Raw genomic sequence first — 18,824 nt, forward strand, 5'->3', positions numbered from 1 at the left:
GGCCTCAAGTTGTGCCAGGGGAGGTTCAGGTTGGAAATGAGGAGATATTTCTCCTCAGATAGAGTGGTCAGTGTAATAAATATTGTATAATAAGTTTGTTAATCAAACCGGTAGGAAAGCTTGTGGGGGCTGTGACAACCCTGCATAGCTGGAGAGTTTCCAGCTGCCCATCCTGATCAGAACATGGAGAGTGCTTGCTCAGCCAGATCGCAACCCGCAACGCAGAGGAAGACTACGGCCTTCATCCTCACGACCACCAGGAGGTCTGAGACGACCCCCTAGCAACAGTACACGCAACCGCAGGACATACCAGGATATGTCACGTACACCCTGAACAACCAGGCTATAAAAGGGGGACGCTGGCAGGGATGAGGTGCGCGCCGTTGGTGGAGCAGAGACTCCTCGGCCGCCCAGCGCTGTTTTGCCTGCTTGAATGCTTGCTTAATAAATTTGGATCTGATAAAGATTATTCTGAGAGTGGTTTGGTTCCTACCACTTATTACAGTCAGGCATTGGGATGGGTTGCCCAGGGAGGTGGTAGAGTCACCGTCCCTGGGGGTGTTCGAGGAAAGGTTGGACGTGGTGCCTGGGGACATGGTTCAGTGGGTGACACCGGTGGTAGGGGGATGGTTGGACCAGACGAGGTTGGATTGCTTTTTTAATTCAATGATTTTCTGATTCTGACACCAGCCCCACAAAGACTACCACTCCCAGCATGCCCCGTGGCAGCCCGCCCATCCCATAGCCCCCTACGCCTGGCGCATGCGCCCTGACCGTCGGACCCATTTTCCAGCCATGCCCTCGGGCCCGGCAGCCTGCGCATGCGCACTGCCGCCTGGCCCCTCCCAACGCGCTGCCAGCCCGGTTGCTCCTCAACCGAACTTTCTGAGAACCCCGCTGGGTGGGGACGGGAGGTGCAAGCCCCGCCTCCTGCTCGCTCCCGCCTTCTGATTGGACGTCGGGCCCGCCGCGCAGGCAGCGATTGGGCGCGGCGGGGCGGCCCTCGGGGTAGGCTGTGGTGGCGGGGCGAGTGAGCTCCGCTCTAGAAGCTTCCCCTCGGCTCCGCGCTCCGGGTCCCGCCGCCGCCGCCGCCGCCATGATGGGCCCGCGCCCCGTCCTCGTTCTCAGTGAGTCCCCCCTCAGTCCCCCCCTCGCCGCCATTTTGTGTCCCCTCAGGGCCCGGCGCCCCCCTTGTGGCCCCCGCCGCGGGGCTGAGGCGCCGCAGCTCCCCGCAGTCCCCGGGGTTATCCATGGCCCCGTAGCTCCAGGCTCCCTTCCCGTCCTCTCGGTGCTGCTTTTAGGCTTTTCTCCTTTCTTATAAATCTGTGGGGGGGTTCTTATGTGTAGTTCTGACGTAAACCTCTCCTCGGCCAGGCTAAATACGTAACACAAATCCCCCAATGTGCTTGCGAGCCTCTGTTACAGCCTGCTCAAACATACCAAAGGCTGAGATTTACTGATGTACAAAACTGAATTATAAACCCTGGTTCTTCTTGTCATACAGACTTTGCAGACCACAAGCTACCATGCAGCAGCCTCTAGGATTTAGGGGGTCTTCCAGGTTTTTGTGAATCTCTGCTGCTTGGTTTTGTGGGGGAAGAGGTTATATCTCAGGGGTACAAGTTTTTCAGATGAATCTGTTGCTGATCAGGTATCCTGTTATAATCAGGAATACTATTTTTCATTGGTACTCTTTTATGAGTATGCTTTCTTAGACCAGCTGTAATATTTATTGTAAATTCTTAATTTAGAACTGTATGCGTGACTGAGAGGGTGTTTTAGTCCATTGTCACCATCACCATTTCAGTCTTGGGTTTTCTGGTAGGACTACACGATGGTTATATTTGTGCTATTTTTATTTTTTTTTCCCTGTGTGCTTTAGGTCAAAATATGAAACGTGAGTCTGGAAGAAAAGTCCAGACTGGGAACATCACTGCTGCTAAGGTACCATATTCTGACGTCAATCAACTTTTTTATTATGTTTTAACACGTGTGTGTGTGTATAAAAAAGCAGAGTAGAAGGACCATATAAAATGAATTTTCAGTGTTAAAACCAGTATGTTTGATGTAACTGCATGTGGAGGGGTTTAACCCATCAAAACCTCTTTCTCTGCCAAGTCTGAGAGCGTTTAAATGTTGGCATCTGTTTTTAGTACTTACTCAGTGTGATGCCGCTGCTCTAATAATCCCTGGGTTCTCATTTCCACATGAGTCCTGTCTTCTGCTACATCTAAGCAATTGCGGAATCATCAGGTTGTTTAGATTCATTGTAGTGGCTGCTTGTTTCGTGTACATTATGTGTTTATTTGAGGCTGTTTTAGATGTTTTGATGCCTTCATGTTTTGCCTAATTCCTTTTGTTCCTCCTAGACTATTGCTGACATTATCCGAACATGTTTGGGACCAAGAGCTATGATGAAGGTAAGAATGTTTGCTGAGATCCCTGTGCTGCTGCTGGCTATAAACACTGCACTTATTAAAGGTCAGTGCAAATACTGCTTCTCTTTTGGTTGCAGATGCTTTTGGACCCCATGGGTGGGATTGTGATGACCAATGATGGCAATGCTATCCTTAGAGAGGTGAGTTTCTCCTAAAGGATTGTCTTGCTTAACTTGTGAGTCAGTATGTTCTGGGATATGGTTAAATAGCTTGGTTAAATAGCTGCCAATGGCATTATGTTATTTGGCCTTCTATCTTGAGAACCAAAAAATATTAAACATTACCAAGAAAAAGGTGCTTATTGGAGAGGAATTAAATGCTTCTAGGTAGTGCTCTTCCTCAGAAAAGTGCATTTGATCTCAGGATAGTAATTTTTCATGGAGGTTTTATAAGACTGATAAGAATTCGCTTGTAATTTTAGTTATAATCGCTTACATCAAAGCCTATTGAGTAGATGCTTAATTTTACTATGCCAAATGATTAGACCAAGAAATTGTCGTTGCTTTTCTAGTGTGAGTGTTGTGGAAATAGCATCACAAAAAATATAATGCCTGAAAAACTGTGGGGATGCAATACAACGAAATACAAATGCTTATTTTCCCCCTCAAAAAGGAAGAAATACTGGTGTTATAGTCAGGCAGAATACCTTTGATTACTTAAAATGTGAGGTATTTGTTCCATTGAAAGAAGCTTCAGGTTTAGTATTCCGGAACCAAAACCGTACCGTTTGCATCTGTACAGATTCAAGTCCAGCATCCAGCTGCAAAATCAATGATAGAGATTAGCCGTACTCAAGATGAAGAAGTTGGAGATGGGACCACATCTGTAATTATCCTTGGTAAGGAGCACAAATAAGACATGAACCTTTTATAGAAAGTTAATGCTAAAGCTTGTCTTGTTTGCTCATCAGATCCCAGTAAGTATGCATTACTGAGACAGATCCGTGTTATTTCCCAACCCTAAAATTGGGTGGGTTGGTTGGTTGGTTCTTGTTGGGTTGTTTTTAGACCATGAAGAGTAGTAGGTTCATTAGACCCTTAAGTGATTAGCTTCATGGTTCAAAAAATTGTGTTCTTTTCCCCAGTTTAGCACAATCAAGTATAACAGAAGGTATGGATGATATTAGAGCTCTCTGCATGGAGAGTAGATACTTTTGGCTGGTATATTTTCCTTAAGTTTTGGCTGCCAATTGTTCTGCTAACTCATCTGGGGAATTTGTATGTGTTTATTTTTCCCCTTAGCTGGAGAGATGCTTTCTGTTGCTGAACACTTCCTGGAACAGCAGATGCACCCAACTGTGATCATTGGGGCTTATCGTAAGGCTTTGGATGACATGATCAGTATTCTAAAGAAAATTGGGTAAGTGTGGGCTGGTGGGAGTCAGAGAGAAGGGATGTGGGGCTTCTGCTTAAAGACGATTCTTGAGGGAATCATGTTGGTAAAACGACAATTAGAGGTGAACTGTAGTTTGTAGTTGTAGTTTGGAATAATACTTAGTTTACTATTGACTTTTTACTTTCTCTCAGCACTCCAGTGGATGTGAACAACAGAGAGATGATGCTTAAAATAATAAAGAGTGCTATAAACACCAAAGCAATAAACCGCTGGTCTGACTTGGCCTGTACCATTGCTCTTGATGCTGTTAAGACTGTGGAGTTTGAGGAAAATGGCAGAAAAGAAATTGATATAAAAAAATATGCAAAAGTAGAGAAGGTATGTCCTGAACGGTTTTTTTTTTTTTATATATATTTTTTTTTAAATCTGTGTGCTTCTTTCTCATTTTGAATTAAATGTTTCTAGAATGCAGCAGGAAGAATTTTGTGCTATTGATCTGAAGTCTGCAAACATAACCCTTGGATATATTTTACTTTGTGCTATTGGCCTTGCTGCAGTACAGTGAAAACAGGGGCAGTTATTTGAACAGTTCCAGAATACTGCTTAAAAAGACGACTTCAACTGTTTCAATTTCCATCTTCCATCCACATGTTGCCATGTGATAGGTTGTAAGCTGTTTCTCAAGTTCTTCAATGGCTTTTCACTTGACCTAAGTCAGTGTGCTCTTACCATTAACTCAGGTTATCACCAGAGTTAAATCATACTTGCTCAAGAGAACTTTCTTTTTTAAGTAGATGGGATGGATAGTTTCAGGAGCATGGATATACAGATTTTTGTAGACTAGACTAACTCATCTTGTTCCCCCTTTCTTATGTCTGTCAGATTCCAGGTGGCTTTAGTGAAGACTCTTGTGTTCTGCGTGGAATCATGGTGAATAAAGATGTAACTCATCCCAGGATGCGTCGCCTTATTAAGAACCCACGCATTGTCCTTCTGGATTGTTCACTAGAGTACAAGAAGGGAGAGAGCCAGGTAAAGCAAGTTCTGTTAGGGATGTCTGCAACTTCTGATTTAAGACTAGCGAGGTGAACAAACCCAGATAGCTCGTTACCTGCATGAGGGGCAGAAGGCCCCATGTTTCTTGCCTTTCAGAGACCTTTTGCATGTATGGCCTAATTCTGCTGATTCTGGGATCAGTCAGTACCCTGGAGAAAAAGAGAAAATAACCGAGGCTACAATGTTTAACTCACTGTGAAGTAGCTGCAGTAATTTGTGTAATGTGAATGTCAAGAGTCAAATATCTCTGTCTTAATTAATGCTAGTGTTAAACTGACATGGTGTCAGTTCATCTGATCCGTGTTTTTAATTGTGCAGTTCCCTCTAACTCTTTCCTGTGGGAGCTGAGGTAGCTTAAGTCAGAGGGTCTGTGTTTAACTCACTGATGGGTTGGGATGAATACAGTAAGATATTCACACTTCTTTCTATACAGACTGATATTGAAATAACACGGGAGGAAGACTTTGCCCGCATCCTGCAGATGGAGGAAGAGTACATTCAGCAGATTTGTGAGGATCTTATGAGAGTGAAGCCAGATCTGGTCATCACAGAAAAAGGAATTTCTGGTAATAATGCTCATGATCCTTCCTTTTGTTGAGTTCATCTTAATGTTCATACTGCGTTAAACACACTGTTCAATAATAAGAAAAAAATAATTTTGAATATGGCCTTATAGTAGTTTTTTTGTCAGTGCTCTAGAAAATAGGTCTGAAATGCGGGTATTAGATTTCATTCTTTTGAACGTGGATGCTTATAATAATGTTTTGCTTTTCCAGCATTTGGAAACTATATCAAAACATAAGTGAGGATGAGATTAACAAACCAGGGAGAGCTGCACTGTAATTTTTTTCTTGCAGCTTGGTTTAGGATGCAACATTTAGGTTACTTCCTTTCCCTTCTTGCTACTTTAAAGATACACAGTTTGTAAACAAAAGTAAAATAAAAATAAACAAACAAGCAAACAAAAAAACCCCTGCTGATTGATAAATAAAGTTGCACAAACCTGATTTCAGACTTGGCCCAACACTACCTGATGAGAGCCAACATCACAGCAATCCGCAGAGTGAGGAAGACTGACAACAACAGGATTGCCAGGTAAATGTTCTCTTCCTTGCCACAGTTCATTCTTGCTGTGGCACTGAGTTTTCATTCTTATCTCACTCTTTCTCCTGTTCTTATTTGTGAGCATCTGACTTAACTGTTGGTTGTGTGATAGGGCCTGCGGAGCTCGCATTGTGAGTCGCACTGATGAGCTGCGAGAGGAAGATGTGGGAACCGGAGCCAGGCTCTTTGAAGTCAAAAAAATAGGGGATGAGTATTTTGCCTTCATCACGGATTGCAAAGACCCCAAGGCTTGCACTATCATTCTGCGTGGAGCCAGCAAGGAAATCCTTGCAGTAAGTTACTACGTGTTTTTCCCTGCTGTTCTGCCACCTTCCTAGTGTCAGTAAGTTGTTACTTCCTTGTGAGTTCCTTTGGGAATTCTTTCTCACTCCAGAACCCAATCTTGTGTGCTCTACAAGGCAAAACGGTGGAGGGACAAGCCCAGCAGATCTGTGCTCATTTTCTACAACCAAAAAATGTTTTTATGTGCCTACTACAGGAGGTAGAGCGTAACCTTCAGGATGCCATGCAGGTGTGTCGCAACGTCCTCATTGACCCACAGCTGGTGCCAGGAGGGGGAGCGACTGAAATGGCAGTTTCCCATGCATTGACAGAGAAGTCCAAAGGCATGACAGGTGTGGAGCAGTGGCCCTACCGGGCAGTAGCCCAAGCTCTGGAAGTCATTCCCCGAACACTCATCCAGAACTGCGGCGCTAGTACCATCCGTGTGCTGACCTCGCTTAGGGTAAGGCATGCACTAGGGAGTTATCCCCAGAGGTTCATTGTCCTGCCCCTCAGATCCTTTCTTTTCAGTATCTCTTGAGGTGGCAACAGAGAGCTCAGACTGTTGAGGTTGTAGCCCTTCAGTAGTTGCAGTAGGCTTTTACAGTGAAGGCATCCTTGGTTGGAGTAACCCATCCCCTCAAGGTGATTGGAATACTAGTTTTTTCTTGCATTAGCTGGGCTGCAAACATTTTTACTGAAGCCTTGTACCAGAACGTGAAGTCACAAAAATTGAATTAAATGGTTGGTTTGAAGTACCAGAGTGTAAAATCAAAATAAAAAAACCCTGAGGTTGAACAAAATCAAAATCTTCCTTTGTGGTCAGATTGAATGGCATGAGAGAGAAGGAATCACCAAGTATAATTTCTGATACAATTGTTTTAAGCAGTGCTTGGTAATACGCTTTTGTGTAAATTCCAAAATTGGAAAAAAATAATAAAAAAAAAGACTACTTATTGTTTTCTTGAGGCTATGAATTTGCATTTCTTGCAGGTGTATTGCTACTTGATTGGCAGTGACCTGTTGTTCTGCTTACAGGCAAAACACACCCAAGAGGGCAGCCAGACATGGGGAGTGAATGGTGAGACCGGAGCTTTAGTTGATATGAAGGACCTGGGGATCTGGGAGCCTTTAGCGGTCAAATTGCAGACCTACAAAACAGCAGTAGAGGTAAGGAGAGGAGTTAAAACTTTTTTTTTTTTTTTAAAAAAAAAAAAAAAAAGTGAGCCTCTGTAGCTTGTCCTTTTGGACTGGGGCATGTTGCTGTATAGGCATTCAGATGCTTGGAGAAGCACTGCAACCTGAGCATGGCGTTTGCCAGCTCACTAATGCAAGAGGCATATGATGGGGATGCAGAAGAGGTGCAACACGTGGGGGAGCTTGTATCGGTTTTGGAGGGGTTGCCTGAGCCTGGGATGTGCCCTTTTCCATCCTACCTGTTTCTCTAACTTAACTGTCTCACAAGAACGAGTGGTTCTGTGTGAGCCAGGGCTGAGAAATTTGGTGGCAGCGGTGTGCTGGAATCCAGTCAGCAGCCCTGGGAGCTTTTGTGCTTTGGTATCTGACCTTGAAAGGCTCCTCTTCTTCAAACCCACTGCGAGCACTCGGAAGGAAGGCAGGTGCTTTGGTGTTGTGAAAGCTACATGGATTGTGTTTTATTCTTTGTGACGGGCTCTTGGTTAGATGTGGATGTGGTATTTTTCCCGCAGACTGCAGTTCTTCTGCTCCGCATTGATGACATTGTTTCGGGGCACAAAAAGAAAGGCGATGAGCAAAGCAAGCAGCCCGCAGCGACGGAGGCTTCCCAGGAGTAGAGGCTGCATTGCCACGATGAAGCAGCAGGCAGCGCAGTCCCGACACCAGAAGCAGCTCCCTGCAGCGCTTCGGTTTCTCCCCAGTCCTGAGCTGGAGCTGGGGCAAAGTCCAAGAATTTGTCAGAAGTTTTTGGGGGGGGGGGGGGAGGGAAGAAAACCTGGAGTATGGTGAAAAGGGCCAACACGTCCCGTGAAGGGTGGAGACACCACTGCTTTAATTTAAGTCTCCCCTGTACTTCCTCATTGCTGTTTGCCTCGACAATAAAGGACTTTAAAGGAATTTCGCTGCGGGGCGCTCCGTGCGTGGGGGGCAGGAACTGGGGGGGTGGGCGGGGGCCGCGCCCCGCTTCCTGCAGGCGGCGGCGCCTTTAAGGGGTGGGGGGTGGTGCGCTCCGAGCTGTCACGTGACGGGGCGGGGCCCTCCCCTCCGGGCCGGGTCCTAGCGCCGGGTTCCGCTCCCCCGGAGGGAGCCATGCGGCAGCTGCTGCTGCTGGCCGGGCTGCTGGCGGCGGCCGGCGGCCGGGAGGTGACGGCGGCACCGGGACCGGGGAAGGGGGGGGTGGGGAGCGGTTCACCGGGCTGAGCCGGGGCCGTGCCCGTGCCCCGGGCTCGGCTCGGGGCCGGGGAGAGGCTGCCTCGGCGGTCCCGAGCTTCCCCCCCGGGCCTCGGCTGCGGACGGGGAAGCGGCTCCGAAATGGGGAAGCTGCCCCGCAGCGGGCGAGTGCGCGGCGCTGACCGTGCTCGTTGGGCAACGCCAGGGCCCCGTCACCCGCGGGGCTGGTGGGGAAGTCGGGAGCGGCCCCGCGGTGCCTTCCTCCGGCCGAGCAGAGGCTGCCAGGTCGGCCTCCGCTGGAGAACCGAGCCTCCCGCTGAGGCCTCTTCTTCCTCCGCAGGTGTGGATGCAGTACAACCCCGGCTGGAACGGCTCTTCCGTCAACCTGCTGCATGTCCGGGCGGTGGGGCCCAATGACACCCTGCACTACATCTGGAGCAGCATCGGGGCCCCCGCCGTGCTGCTGGTGGTCACCGAGGGCACGAGCAGTGCCCTGCACGTCAACTGGACCCAGCTGCTCTCACCCACTCCTGACGGAGCGATTCGGATTGAGCCTGCTGGCAGTGTTGTGTACTCCACAGCTGTCGTCTTCACCAAGGTACCGCCTGGGGATGTAGCACTGCTCTGGGAGAGCAGCCCTGCAGTGCAAGAGGTGTAGGGTTGTGCCTAGGGCAGAGCAGGTCAGTCTGCAGTTTTCCCAACCGCAGCTAAATGTTGCCTCGTGTGTCCTCCCCTGATTGTCTCAGGTTTGCAATGCCACCTCGAGATGCTTTGCCAAGGCGCTTCCTTTGTGGGTTCCCTCCTCTCTTTGCTGGCAGTGGTAGCTCCGTGGACCACAGCACAAAGTGGCAGTGTCCACGGCACCTGCTGGCAGCTTCCAGCCCCTCTCCCCTTCCTCCTCCCCAGGTGTTTGAGTACAGCAAGGCCAACGTGCAGGAGGAGGTCTTCTACCCCACCTACGACTTGTCGGACTTCTCCTGGGACAGCGTCAATCGGACCCTGAACCACACTGCCCTGACAGCCGAGTTTGTGGGTGGCCCAGCCACTGACCCCAGTGGCAGCTTCTCCAACGGCAGCCTGGCATTTCGGGTGAGCACGCAGAGGGATGTACTGGGATGAACCCAGTGAATACCCTGTCCAAAAAATCTTCTAGAGAAAGAATGCTGCTCCTTTGTGTCCCAGCCCAGGATCATGCTGTCCCTCCAACCTATTTCTCCTGCAGGTGACAGCTTACGAGACCAGTGGCCGTGACGAGACCTTGCCCAGCCTTTTGCACACAGCAAACAGCTCTAAAGTGGAGTTTGTCCTTGCTGGGGCAGCCCCACGGGGCAACAGCTCATGGTTCGCCCTAGAGGTGGCCACGGTGGAAGAGGCAGGAGTGGTGCAGAGGCTGCGCTTGGCACGTTCCATCGACGATGAGTACACTCCCACCATCTTTGAGGTGAGTGCATGGAGAGCGTTGGGGTCGGGTAAATCCGCTGCTGCCGTGCTCGTCGCTATAGTTTGCCCTGGCATAAATACGCTCTTCTGTTCTCTCCTCACCAGACGTTCTCCCTGGTAGCAGAGTCCCGAAACGACAGCTCCACGCTCAGTTTCCTGCAGTGGAAGGCGACAGCCTACGGCTCGCAGGCCCCCAAGCGCGAGGACAGCATCCAGTGCCACTCCGGCAGCCTGAAAGCAGCCAACTGGACCCTGCCCAGGTCCAGCATTGTCCTTGCCTACTTTGGGGAGGGCGTAGGCAGCACCTACACAATCAGTGCTGTCAACATCTCCTTTGGGGGTGAGGACGGAAATATTTACGAGGAAAAGCGCTACCTGAGCTGGTGAGTACAGTCTCCAGGGCACCAAAGTGATGCTCTCCCTCCTACTAGTAGCTTGGATTTGGGCAATTTTCTAGGCTAGAGGGTAGCAACTATGTCCCTTTGACAGCCTGTTTTCCTAATATCCTGTGGCAAGGAATGCATTTTGACCCATTTTGACCTCGCCATCCACCAGCATGGGAAACCACCTTCTACTGTTTGTGCGGGATCCCGACAAGAAATCCTTTCGGGAAAGAAAGCCCCAGATAACTCCCCTCCATGGGACAGAGTTGATCCCCATCTCTGTGGCTGATGTGCCTCATTTCTTCCTGCAGGTCTGCACTGCTGGGCTTTGGGCAGCCCCCCAAGGACACCTTCTCTCCCCTGGTCATCTCCATCATGGCCGTGGCGCTGGGCACCCCCATGGTGCTGCTAGTGGTGGGCAGCTGTGTGGTTCTCTTTGCCCAGGGGAAACGCTACACTGAGTATGAGCCCATCAACTGAGTGGGGTGGGCTCTGGAGAGTCTTCCAGGCTCCTTCTTGTCCCCGGGGAAGCAACCACTACTGCTACAGGGCCTCCAATGCCTGCAATCTTCTCTGTTTTCCACTCTCACCCTGCAGTTCAGGCTCAGAGGGGACACGGACAACATTTGCAGTAGTTGCCCATGTCACATGTCCCTCTGGCGGGCTGTCTCCTACTGCCCAGATCCTGCATCTGATGACACTTCTTCCTCTGTCTTTTCCTGACCCACCCAGCCAAGGACAGTGAGTGGGGGGAGTTGGTCAGGGTTTTTCTGAGCCAGGGAAAGATCATCCCAAGGGATGAGACCACTGCTGTCCTCTTTGCACCCAAGCAGCAGCAGGGATGGGCTGTGCCCTGTCCTGTGCCAATTCCAGAGCTCTCAAGGCTCTGCTTAAGCAGCTCCAGTCTAGGAGCAAGGCTGGAGGACAGGGCTGGGGACTGGTGCTGCTCCTGACAGCACGCAAGGTGCCTTTCTGTTTCCCGCTGTGCTGGGGGCATCTTGGTGTAGCCCCCCCCAGCAGCCCCACTGGGGATCACACACTGCTCGATCCCCACTTCAAATGGGAGCCTCGTGCTGTGCTGGCCTCGGTGAGGGCTGCTGGCACAAGAAGAAAGCTCGCTGCTGCTTTGTAGCAGATGCTTGAGCTCAGGTCCAAGGCTGATCTGGCCTTGCCATCACTTAAACCCCATCTGGGCTCTGCAGGATCAGCTTGGATCAGCTCTCCATGTGCTTGAAGCTGTGGGACCTGCATGATCCAGGGCTGCTCGGTGGTTGTGGAGGCACCACATCACTTAGAAGTGTGCTGGGCTTTTGTGTTCACAGTCACTGACTTGTCTTTGACCAAATAAAAGGGATTTCTAAGAGTAGTTTCCTGGGGAAACACTGCACTATGGGAAAGTGGGATGAGTTCTGGGGCCCTGTGGGGATTAAAGGAAGGGTGCTGCAGCTCACAGCAGGAGCCAAGGTATGAAAGCCCCTCTGAGAAGAGGGAGGTTCATAATCTCTAGTGGTTCATGGTTGTTCCAGGGGTGGTTTTGGCTATGAGCCATGGGGTCAGCATGAGCCCAGGCCCTAAGCCATATTCCTGTTCCAAAGCACATTTGAAAGAGTCAGGCTATTCCCATTTTCCAGCTTGGTAGAGCTGCACTGGGTGAATTGCTCCCATGATATAGCAGCTGGGGATGAGAGGCTGAAGTCAAATGCTTGGCAAGATTTAGAGCTGAAGGGGCTTTCCTCTTATTTGGGGGATTTTTATAGCTGTTTTTTTGGGTTATGTCTGAGACTCAGAGAGCCATGACAACCAGGCTTATACAGGGCTGGATGTGCAGGGGTCCCCTTATGCCTGCCAAGGGCTACAGGGTAGGTCTCAGCACTCAAACCCCAGTGGGGTGCAGGCTGTAATCCCATCAGGGGGGTGGATTTGGCTGTCCCAGCCCAGGCAGCAGCACATCTGCGGCTGTCTAACCTGTCCCAGCCTCTCCCTGCGTCTGTCCCAGGGGCAGAGCTGTCTCCGACCCGGCAGACTGGTTTGTGAGCTGGGTGCTGAACCCCTGCCAGGAGGAAGAGGTGGAGGAGGAAGGAGCTGGGTGGGACTGGCCATGTCACCGTGCAGGGATGGGGCAGTCACAGTGCTGGGAAGTAGACAGCAGGGGGAGACCCCCCCTCCTCCCCCCCCCCCCCCCCCCGGTGGAATTTCACTCTCCTTCCCCAAAACAGCCACGCACACACCCGCTCAGTTGAAGGGCTTTATTGGGCAAAGCCAGCTCCAGGAGGAAGTCCAGCAAAGCCTGCCCCAACCATCCTCAAGGAGCAGGTCGTTCTGCTCCCTGGCTCTTGCCCAGGGTGTCATTTGTCCACCTGCAGTAAACTCCCCATGAAGAAGGCTTTACAACTCAACCATCTCAACCCCAGGGGCCTTACTAGGTCCAGGCAGGGAGCAGGGGCCCTGTCTGTCCCCCCACCTCCACCTTCAGGGCAGAGCAGCAAGGAGGGCTCAGCCCCTCTGCACCTCGGACCTGGCACCTGGTCCCCTTGGGGCTCCCTCACCCCCAGTACCGGAGTTTGGCCCCGCTCTCCTTGGAGCGCTCCTCGGGCTTCGGTGCTGCCACGGCAAGGAGGTTTTCAGGCTCCAGGACAAACATGCTGTACAGGTTCCAGAGCAGCATGGCCAGGAGGGGCAGGAAGGTCATGCTGAAGCCAAAGGCACGGAAGGAGCGCCCAATGGCGTATGACAGCCAGTAGATCAGCCTGGAGAGGGCAGGTAGGTGGGGGAACAGTGAGGGAGATGTCCTGGGGCTGGCACCTGGCTTAGGGTACTGGGCTCAGCTAGAGTTTGCCAGGTATGGCTGCTGTGGGAAGCAGGATGAAGGAGGGAGCAGGGATGAAGCAACCCTTGCCCTGCACAAGCTTTCCTTGCTGTCATCAGCCAGCTGAGGCATTGCTGAAGCGGGGGTTTGCACAAGCCAAGCACCTCGTTTCCACGCTGGGAAGTGCCGCAGCCCAGGGAGGGGAAAAGGGACACTTACCGGGAGATGGCAAAGAGCCCTGTGAGCAGGGGGATGAGCTTGAGGACCTCCTGCTGGAGGTAAGTGGCCAGCACAGCCATGTTGAAGAAGTAGAGGATGAAGAGGTGGACGGACTGGGAGACGTAAGTGCGGTGAATCTCCACCTCCTGCTGCAGCTCTCCGAAGGGCTCCAGTGCAGGGGAGCAGAGGCGGGAGATGCCGCTGACAATCATCCCTGGGGGGCAGAGAGATGGGCTGAGCAGACACCTGGTGAAGCCGTGTTGGGCCCAAGGGCTGCAGGGAGGACCAGGGAGATGCAGCAGGGTGGGAAAGAGGGTAAGAGAAGTGGTTGGCTCTCCATTGCCCTTGCCAGGAGCAGCCAAAGAGACCAGCCCCGACTCTACCCACCACCCCCTGTAGCCCTGCCCCCCCGGGGCTAACAGCCCAGGGCTGGGCACTTTGGCCCTGTGGCTCACCCAGGACAATGGGGAAGGTGGCAAAGGCAGCACAGCGGAGCGTGTAGACCAGGCGGGCGCTGATGGTGGGCAGGAGCGGAGCGTCAAAGGGCAGGAAGACATAGGCGCCGTAGATGAGGCAGGGGCACAGGAACAGGGCCCCCACCACCGAGGCCACAGCCTTGAGGCCATCAGCACTGCAGTCCTTGATGAATGGGCACGATGACTTCTCAGCTGATGGCTTAGCCACTAGCCCCTCGAAGCCCGCTGGGTCCCTGCAGCGCAAGGGGCTGACGGGAAGGAAGACCTGCTTCTGGCGGAGGCCATCGGGTCTGTCCCCATGGGGAACACAGCCTCCCTTGTCTTCCTCCTGGGGCCATGGGGTAGGTTTCTGCTTCCGCTCAATGCACTGCGGGTTGATGGGCACGAAGACGTGGGCTGCCATCACAGGCAGCCCATGGGCTTCGTCATCTTCAGATTCGGCTGAGGGGCACACAGGAGCAGCCTCCTCGGGATCCTCATGGCCCCCCTCAGGACTTGAGCGCCTCTTAGTCTCCATAGGCTCCTTCTGGCCCCGGGCACCATGCTGGCACTGGTCCCACAGCAGGGTGGCGTCGGGATCCCCTGGGTGTTCATTTGGGGCTGGAGGCACCTTGTCAAGGTGGGTGGCCGGGGCCACCTTCCCCAACTCCAGCAAAGCCACCTCCTCTGGGGGCAGTATGGGCTCAGCAGCAGCCATGAGGGGGGCTGGCTTGGTGCTACTGAGAAGCTCTCCTTTTTTTTGGGGTGTCAGGAAGAGACTAGGCTCCCATCCCTTCTGGTTTTACCCTGCACAAGAACAGAGACAGACAAAAAGACAACAGAACTGAGAGGTTTGGGGTCATTCACACAGCCCCAGTAACAACATGAGGCACAAATCCCATCTGCAAAGCAGGGACAGCCTGGGAACTGCCATCCACCCCCCAAAACACTCTAGGTTTCCTGGCTGGGGATGAGCCATGGGGCCTGGGGAAATGGGATCCTGCCTGGCCAATACAACCACCTCCACCCACAGCTCCATCCCATGCCAACATCAGCCAAGTACAGATATTTGGGGAAAGCCACAGCTAATGCCAGGATGGGCCAGATTTGCTGCCTCCCATGGCTGAGACTGGCCTGGATTTTGGGGGGAAAGTGCAGGAGGCAGATAGTTGCCACTTGCTGTGGGGTACCAGGAGATTCAGGCAGAAATCCCCCATTGTTCCCTCTGGGCAGGGGATCCTGGTCTCTTACCTGCTCCAGGCACTGCTGGCTGTGGACACAGGAGCCTCCTGCCACGAAAACCCCCTCTCCCTCTTTGACACATTCTCCTATGCACGCCTGGAAAGAGTCCAGTCCTGGCCACAAGCATGGCAAAACGGAGGCATAGAGCAGTGAGGGGCTCGATCTGAGGATGGCTAAAGCAGCTCCTGGCCCACCTCCATCTCCCCTCTCTCAACCCCACTCACCCTTCAGCCCTGTGGGACACCAGGCTCCCCTCACTTACTTGAAGAAGGGCAGGGGGCCATGGAGTGTGGAGCTGCGCAGCAGCAGCTGCAGGGCAGCGAGCTTGCGAAATGCTTCTGATTTTTTTTTTCCGTCTGGACTTCAAACCTGTTTAACCAGCCAAGGTGGGGCTAGGCAGAAAGGAGGAGGCGCAGAAACGTCACCCAACATAGTGCCGAGTGCAAGCACACGGGTGGGTGCATCCTCCCCATAGCACGGCAGCCCCCACTTAGGGCTGTGTGTAACAACTTTATGCAACAACTTTGCATATAACAACAGCAAACACCCAGAAACTTGCATGCCTTAACGGCTGGAGAACAAGCAACCCGAGACTGCATGGAGTCTCCTGAATCACCCTTATTTGTTCCCTCTAAACTCTTTTACATTCCTGATGGCCTCATCGTTAAGAGTCTGATGTTATCATTAACCAGTGGGCTTTCCGACCCCCATGGCCACACTCCCACATCTCCCCCTTCTCAAAGTGCCTGTTCTGGGAACAGGCACTTTGATCGCCTCATGAAGATGGGTTCAGCCAAACTCAGCAAACTGCTCAGAAAATCATAGGTCCTTAGAAACAAAGACTGTCCTGGTAACCTTACAGCTTATTCTCCTTATTAACAGGCAGTTTATGATCCTGAAATATGGGACCAAATTGAGGTCAAGGTATGGTACTCTGCTACTAAAAACGACAAGGTAGCGGCGGGATTGCTCAGCACCTGGCGAGCAATCTCTGAGGCCTTGAAGAGCCCTGTGGGACCACAGTCAGAAACGTGTGGTTTGCCAGATAGTGAGGGAGCTGCGGGCTCCTTTACTGATCCTTCTGCTCACACATTCGCCCCCCCCCCGTCACTGCTGCTGTCGAGGGCTTTTGCTGTTGCACCCCCTGGTGGCCTGCGCGTGCCTTTTGACCCTGGCCCTGTTGGCCTTGGGGTGCAGATGGATGTGCTTTTCTTTGATCCGGGAAGAACGGGATACGTAAGGCCCGAAGGCTGAGTTGCTTGACAACTTAAAGCGAGACATATTGCTCAAAAGGAATGGAAAATTGAGATTTGTTTATATTCAAGAAAAGGAATGGAAAATGGAGACTGTTAAGTCATGGAACTTAAAGGATTGTTTGTTAACTTTTCTGATTCTAAAGGCATACTAGAGTTTAGTATGTAAAAGCGATGTTCTGTATATTTAGAACGTTTGATGTTCGTGTGTGCGTGTTGGTGGAGCATAGACTCCCCGCACACCCACCGGTGTTTACTTGCCTTTTATACCTTTTATAAATATTTGTTTTATAAATATTACAAAATTCAGATTGAGTTGAGACTTCATTTATAACTGGGGGCACTTTTTGAATGGAGAATGTGTCGCCATACATATTTTTGGGGGTCCTATTTTAAATTCGTCTCAGTGTTCCGGTTAGGGATACATTTAGGGTTGTTCAGAAAGAGCGAAGACAGAGTCCGGTTGCATGTGGTGTTGCGTAAAGGCTCCCCAGGGGAGTTCAGGTGTCCCCAAAGGCTTCCATTGGGGGCAATTTTTGATGGGAGAAAGGGGCTCCATGCGTTTTTTCTAGGGTACCACTTGGGGAGGAACCAGTCAAAGGAAATAGCGCTTTCTGAAACTGTCAAGTTCTTGTTTGGCAACTCAGTGACTGGTTTGATCTACTTCACAGATGTAGAGATAAGTGGACTGCTCTTTTGAAATAATAAAATTAAAAACATGAAGTTTATCAAACGTGGCACTGCATGTTTGCAGTCTCTTTATTGCTTTTGCCAGTGGTAGATAACATTTATAAGGAATTGGTCGAAGGAAAGAGCGCCTTCTGGAACTGTGAAGCTCTGTGTTGGCAACTTGGTGACTGGCTTGGCCTGCTGTCCATCTCCAGAGGGAAGCGGACTGCTGTTTTGAAATTAAAAAATGATAATAAAGAAAATATGGTGCCGCTCTATGGCGCCTGGAGGACTGCCACTCTGCATGGCAGTTAAAAAGAACGTGGTTTGGAGATGGAGAGCAGCAGAGGTAAGGCAGCTGGGAAGAGAGATAAAAGTATTGCAGTAGGTAGGCTGTGGTTATGAGGTGCCTCAGGATGTGCTTTTCATCTTGTTTCTGCCCTTTCCTCGTGCAGCCTTGGAGAGGTAGCCCCATTTTTTGCCCTTCTGGCCCCATTTTTCGCTGTTTCACACCCATTTTTCAGGGTTTCAGCCCCATTTTTTGCCCTTCCAGCCCCATTTTTCACTGTTTCGCCCCCATTTTTCACCCTTCTGGCCCCGTTTTTTGGTGTTTTTCCCCCGTACCTGCGGGGGCGCGACGAAGGCAAGCCAGTCGGAGGCGTGCGTGGGCAGCAGCCCCATGGCCTGGCACTTGTAGAGGGCAAGCGCCAGCCACAGCCCGTTGCCCACCAGGAACACCAAACCCTGCAGCAGCCGCGCGCTTGAGCTCTCCAGCAGCTTCAGGGCTGTGCGGGGGGAAAACCAGTCAGAGTGCTGGGAGGGGCCGGGCTTACTGGTGGAGAGGGAGAGCAGCGCCTGCAGCGGGCGCCAGCCCATCATGCCCACCATCATGGCTGGGAAGATGCTGATGGTGTTGCCAGCCATGTACATGATGAAGAGGTTCATGGGGATCTGCTTCAGCGGGCCCAGCGCCACGTCCCAGCAGCGCTGTGGGGGAAAAACGGGGGGAAAAAGGGGGGAAATGGTGAAAAATGAGGGGTGTGGGGGGTAATGGGGAGGTAAAAGGGGGAAAAAGGAGAGGAAAAGGGGGGAAAAGGGGGGATAAAGGGGGGTAAAGGGGGGATAAAGGGGAAGAAAATGGGGGAAAAAGGGGAAAAAGGGAGGCAAATGGGGGAAAAGGGGATAAAAGGGGAGGAAAATGGGGGGAAAAAGGGGGGAAATGGTGAAAAAAGGGGGAAAAGGGGGAAGAAAATGGGAAGAACAATGAGGAAACTGGGGGAAAAAGGGAAAAAAGGGAGGCAAATGGGGGAAAAGGGGATAAAAGGGGAGGAAAGGGGGAAGAAAAGGGGAAGAACGAAGAGGCAAATGGGGAAAAAAGGGAGGCAAATGGGGGAAAAGGGGATAAAAGGGGAGGAAAATGGGGGGGGAAAGGGGGGAAAAGAGGAAAAGCGGGGGGCAGGGCCCCACCTTCTCCACCAGGTTGCGGTCACTCTTGTGCACGCTGCCCTCCCCCAGCTGCCACTCCGAGAACCCCACAGGGCCGCAGCTCTTGGGGGCTCCGCGGAGGCTGGTGGGGGACGGGACCCCCAGGTGACCCCCTCAGGACCCCCCCAAAACACCCCAATTCCCCCCAGGCCCCCCAAACCCCACAAAATACCTCAGGACCCCCCCAAATCCCCACAAGACCACCCCAAATCCCCCCCAGCCCCCCTCACGACCCCCCAGGACCTCCCCAAGCCCGCCAAATCGCCCCTAAAACCCCTCAGAACCCCCCC

The 18,824-nt window shown here is 51.8% G+C and overlaps 4 protein-coding genes across 4 annotated transcripts in view; 2 read left to right on the forward strand and 2 right to left on the reverse strand.

Moving 5' to 3' along the window:
- The first annotated feature begins 948 nt into the window (after positions 1-948).
- On the forward strand, positions 949-8,309 carry LOC311425181 (T-complex protein 1 subunit gamma). The gene is made up of 14 exons (XM_084500782.1): positions 949-1,127; positions 1,883-1,944; positions 2,370-2,420; positions 2,516-2,578; positions 3,180-3,276; positions 3,680-3,797; positions 3,965-4,151; positions 4,656-4,805; positions 5,263-5,395; positions 5,843-5,924; positions 6,046-6,226; positions 6,433-6,678; positions 7,254-7,385; positions 7,925-8,309. Exons 1-14 carry the CDS (start codon positions 1,097-1,099, stop codon positions 8,027-8,029), a joined length of 1,638 nt encoding a protein of 545 aa, XP_084356908.1. The 5' UTR covers positions 949-1,096; the 3' UTR covers positions 8,030-8,309.
- Positions 8,310-8,437: 128 nt separating this feature from the next.
- Positions 8,438-11,771, forward strand: LOC311425182 (glycosylated lysosomal membrane protein A-like). The gene is made up of 6 exons (XM_084500783.1): positions 8,438-8,555; positions 8,923-9,180; positions 9,489-9,671; positions 9,805-10,023; positions 10,128-10,405; positions 10,717-11,771. Exons 1-6 carry the CDS (start codon positions 8,502-8,504, stop codon positions 10,883-10,885), a joined length of 1,161 nt encoding a protein of 386 aa, XP_084356909.1. The 5' UTR covers positions 8,438-8,501; the 3' UTR covers positions 10,886-11,771.
- Positions 11,772-12,637: 866 nt separating this feature from the next.
- On the reverse strand, positions 12,638-14,686 carry LOC311425183 (transmembrane protein 79-like). The gene is made up of 3 exons (XM_084500784.1): positions 13,886-14,686; positions 13,431-13,644; positions 12,638-13,152 (listed from the first exon to the last, which is right to left on the reverse strand). Exons 1-3 carry the CDS (start codon positions 14,601-14,603, stop codon positions 12,948-12,950), a joined length of 1,137 nt encoding a protein of 378 aa, XP_084356910.1. The 5' UTR covers positions 14,604-14,686; the 3' UTR covers positions 12,638-12,947.
- Positions 13,893-18,824, reverse strand: part of LOC311425052 (ER membrane protein complex subunit 4-like) — a gene marked incomplete at its 5' end in the record, with an annotated part of 5,292 nt that continues 360 nt past the window's right edge. The window contains 5 exons of the mRNA XM_084500532.1: positions 13,893-14,692; positions 15,390-15,519; positions 17,674-17,834; positions 17,883-18,036; positions 18,517-18,616. Of these exons, the coding sequence (XP_084356658.1) occupies positions 14,688-14,692; positions 15,390-15,519; positions 17,674-17,834; positions 17,883-18,036; positions 18,517-18,616 (550 nt within the window). The remainder of the gene's footprint in view (positions 14,693-15,389; positions 15,520-17,673; positions 17,835-17,882; positions 18,037-18,516; positions 18,617-18,824) is intronic.

The sequence above is a fragment of the Aythya ferina genome (assembly GCF_964211825.1).
Source record: "Aythya ferina genome assembly, chromosome: 29".
NCBI lineage: Eukaryota > Metazoa > Chordata > Aves > Anseriformes > Anatidae > Aythya > Aythya ferina.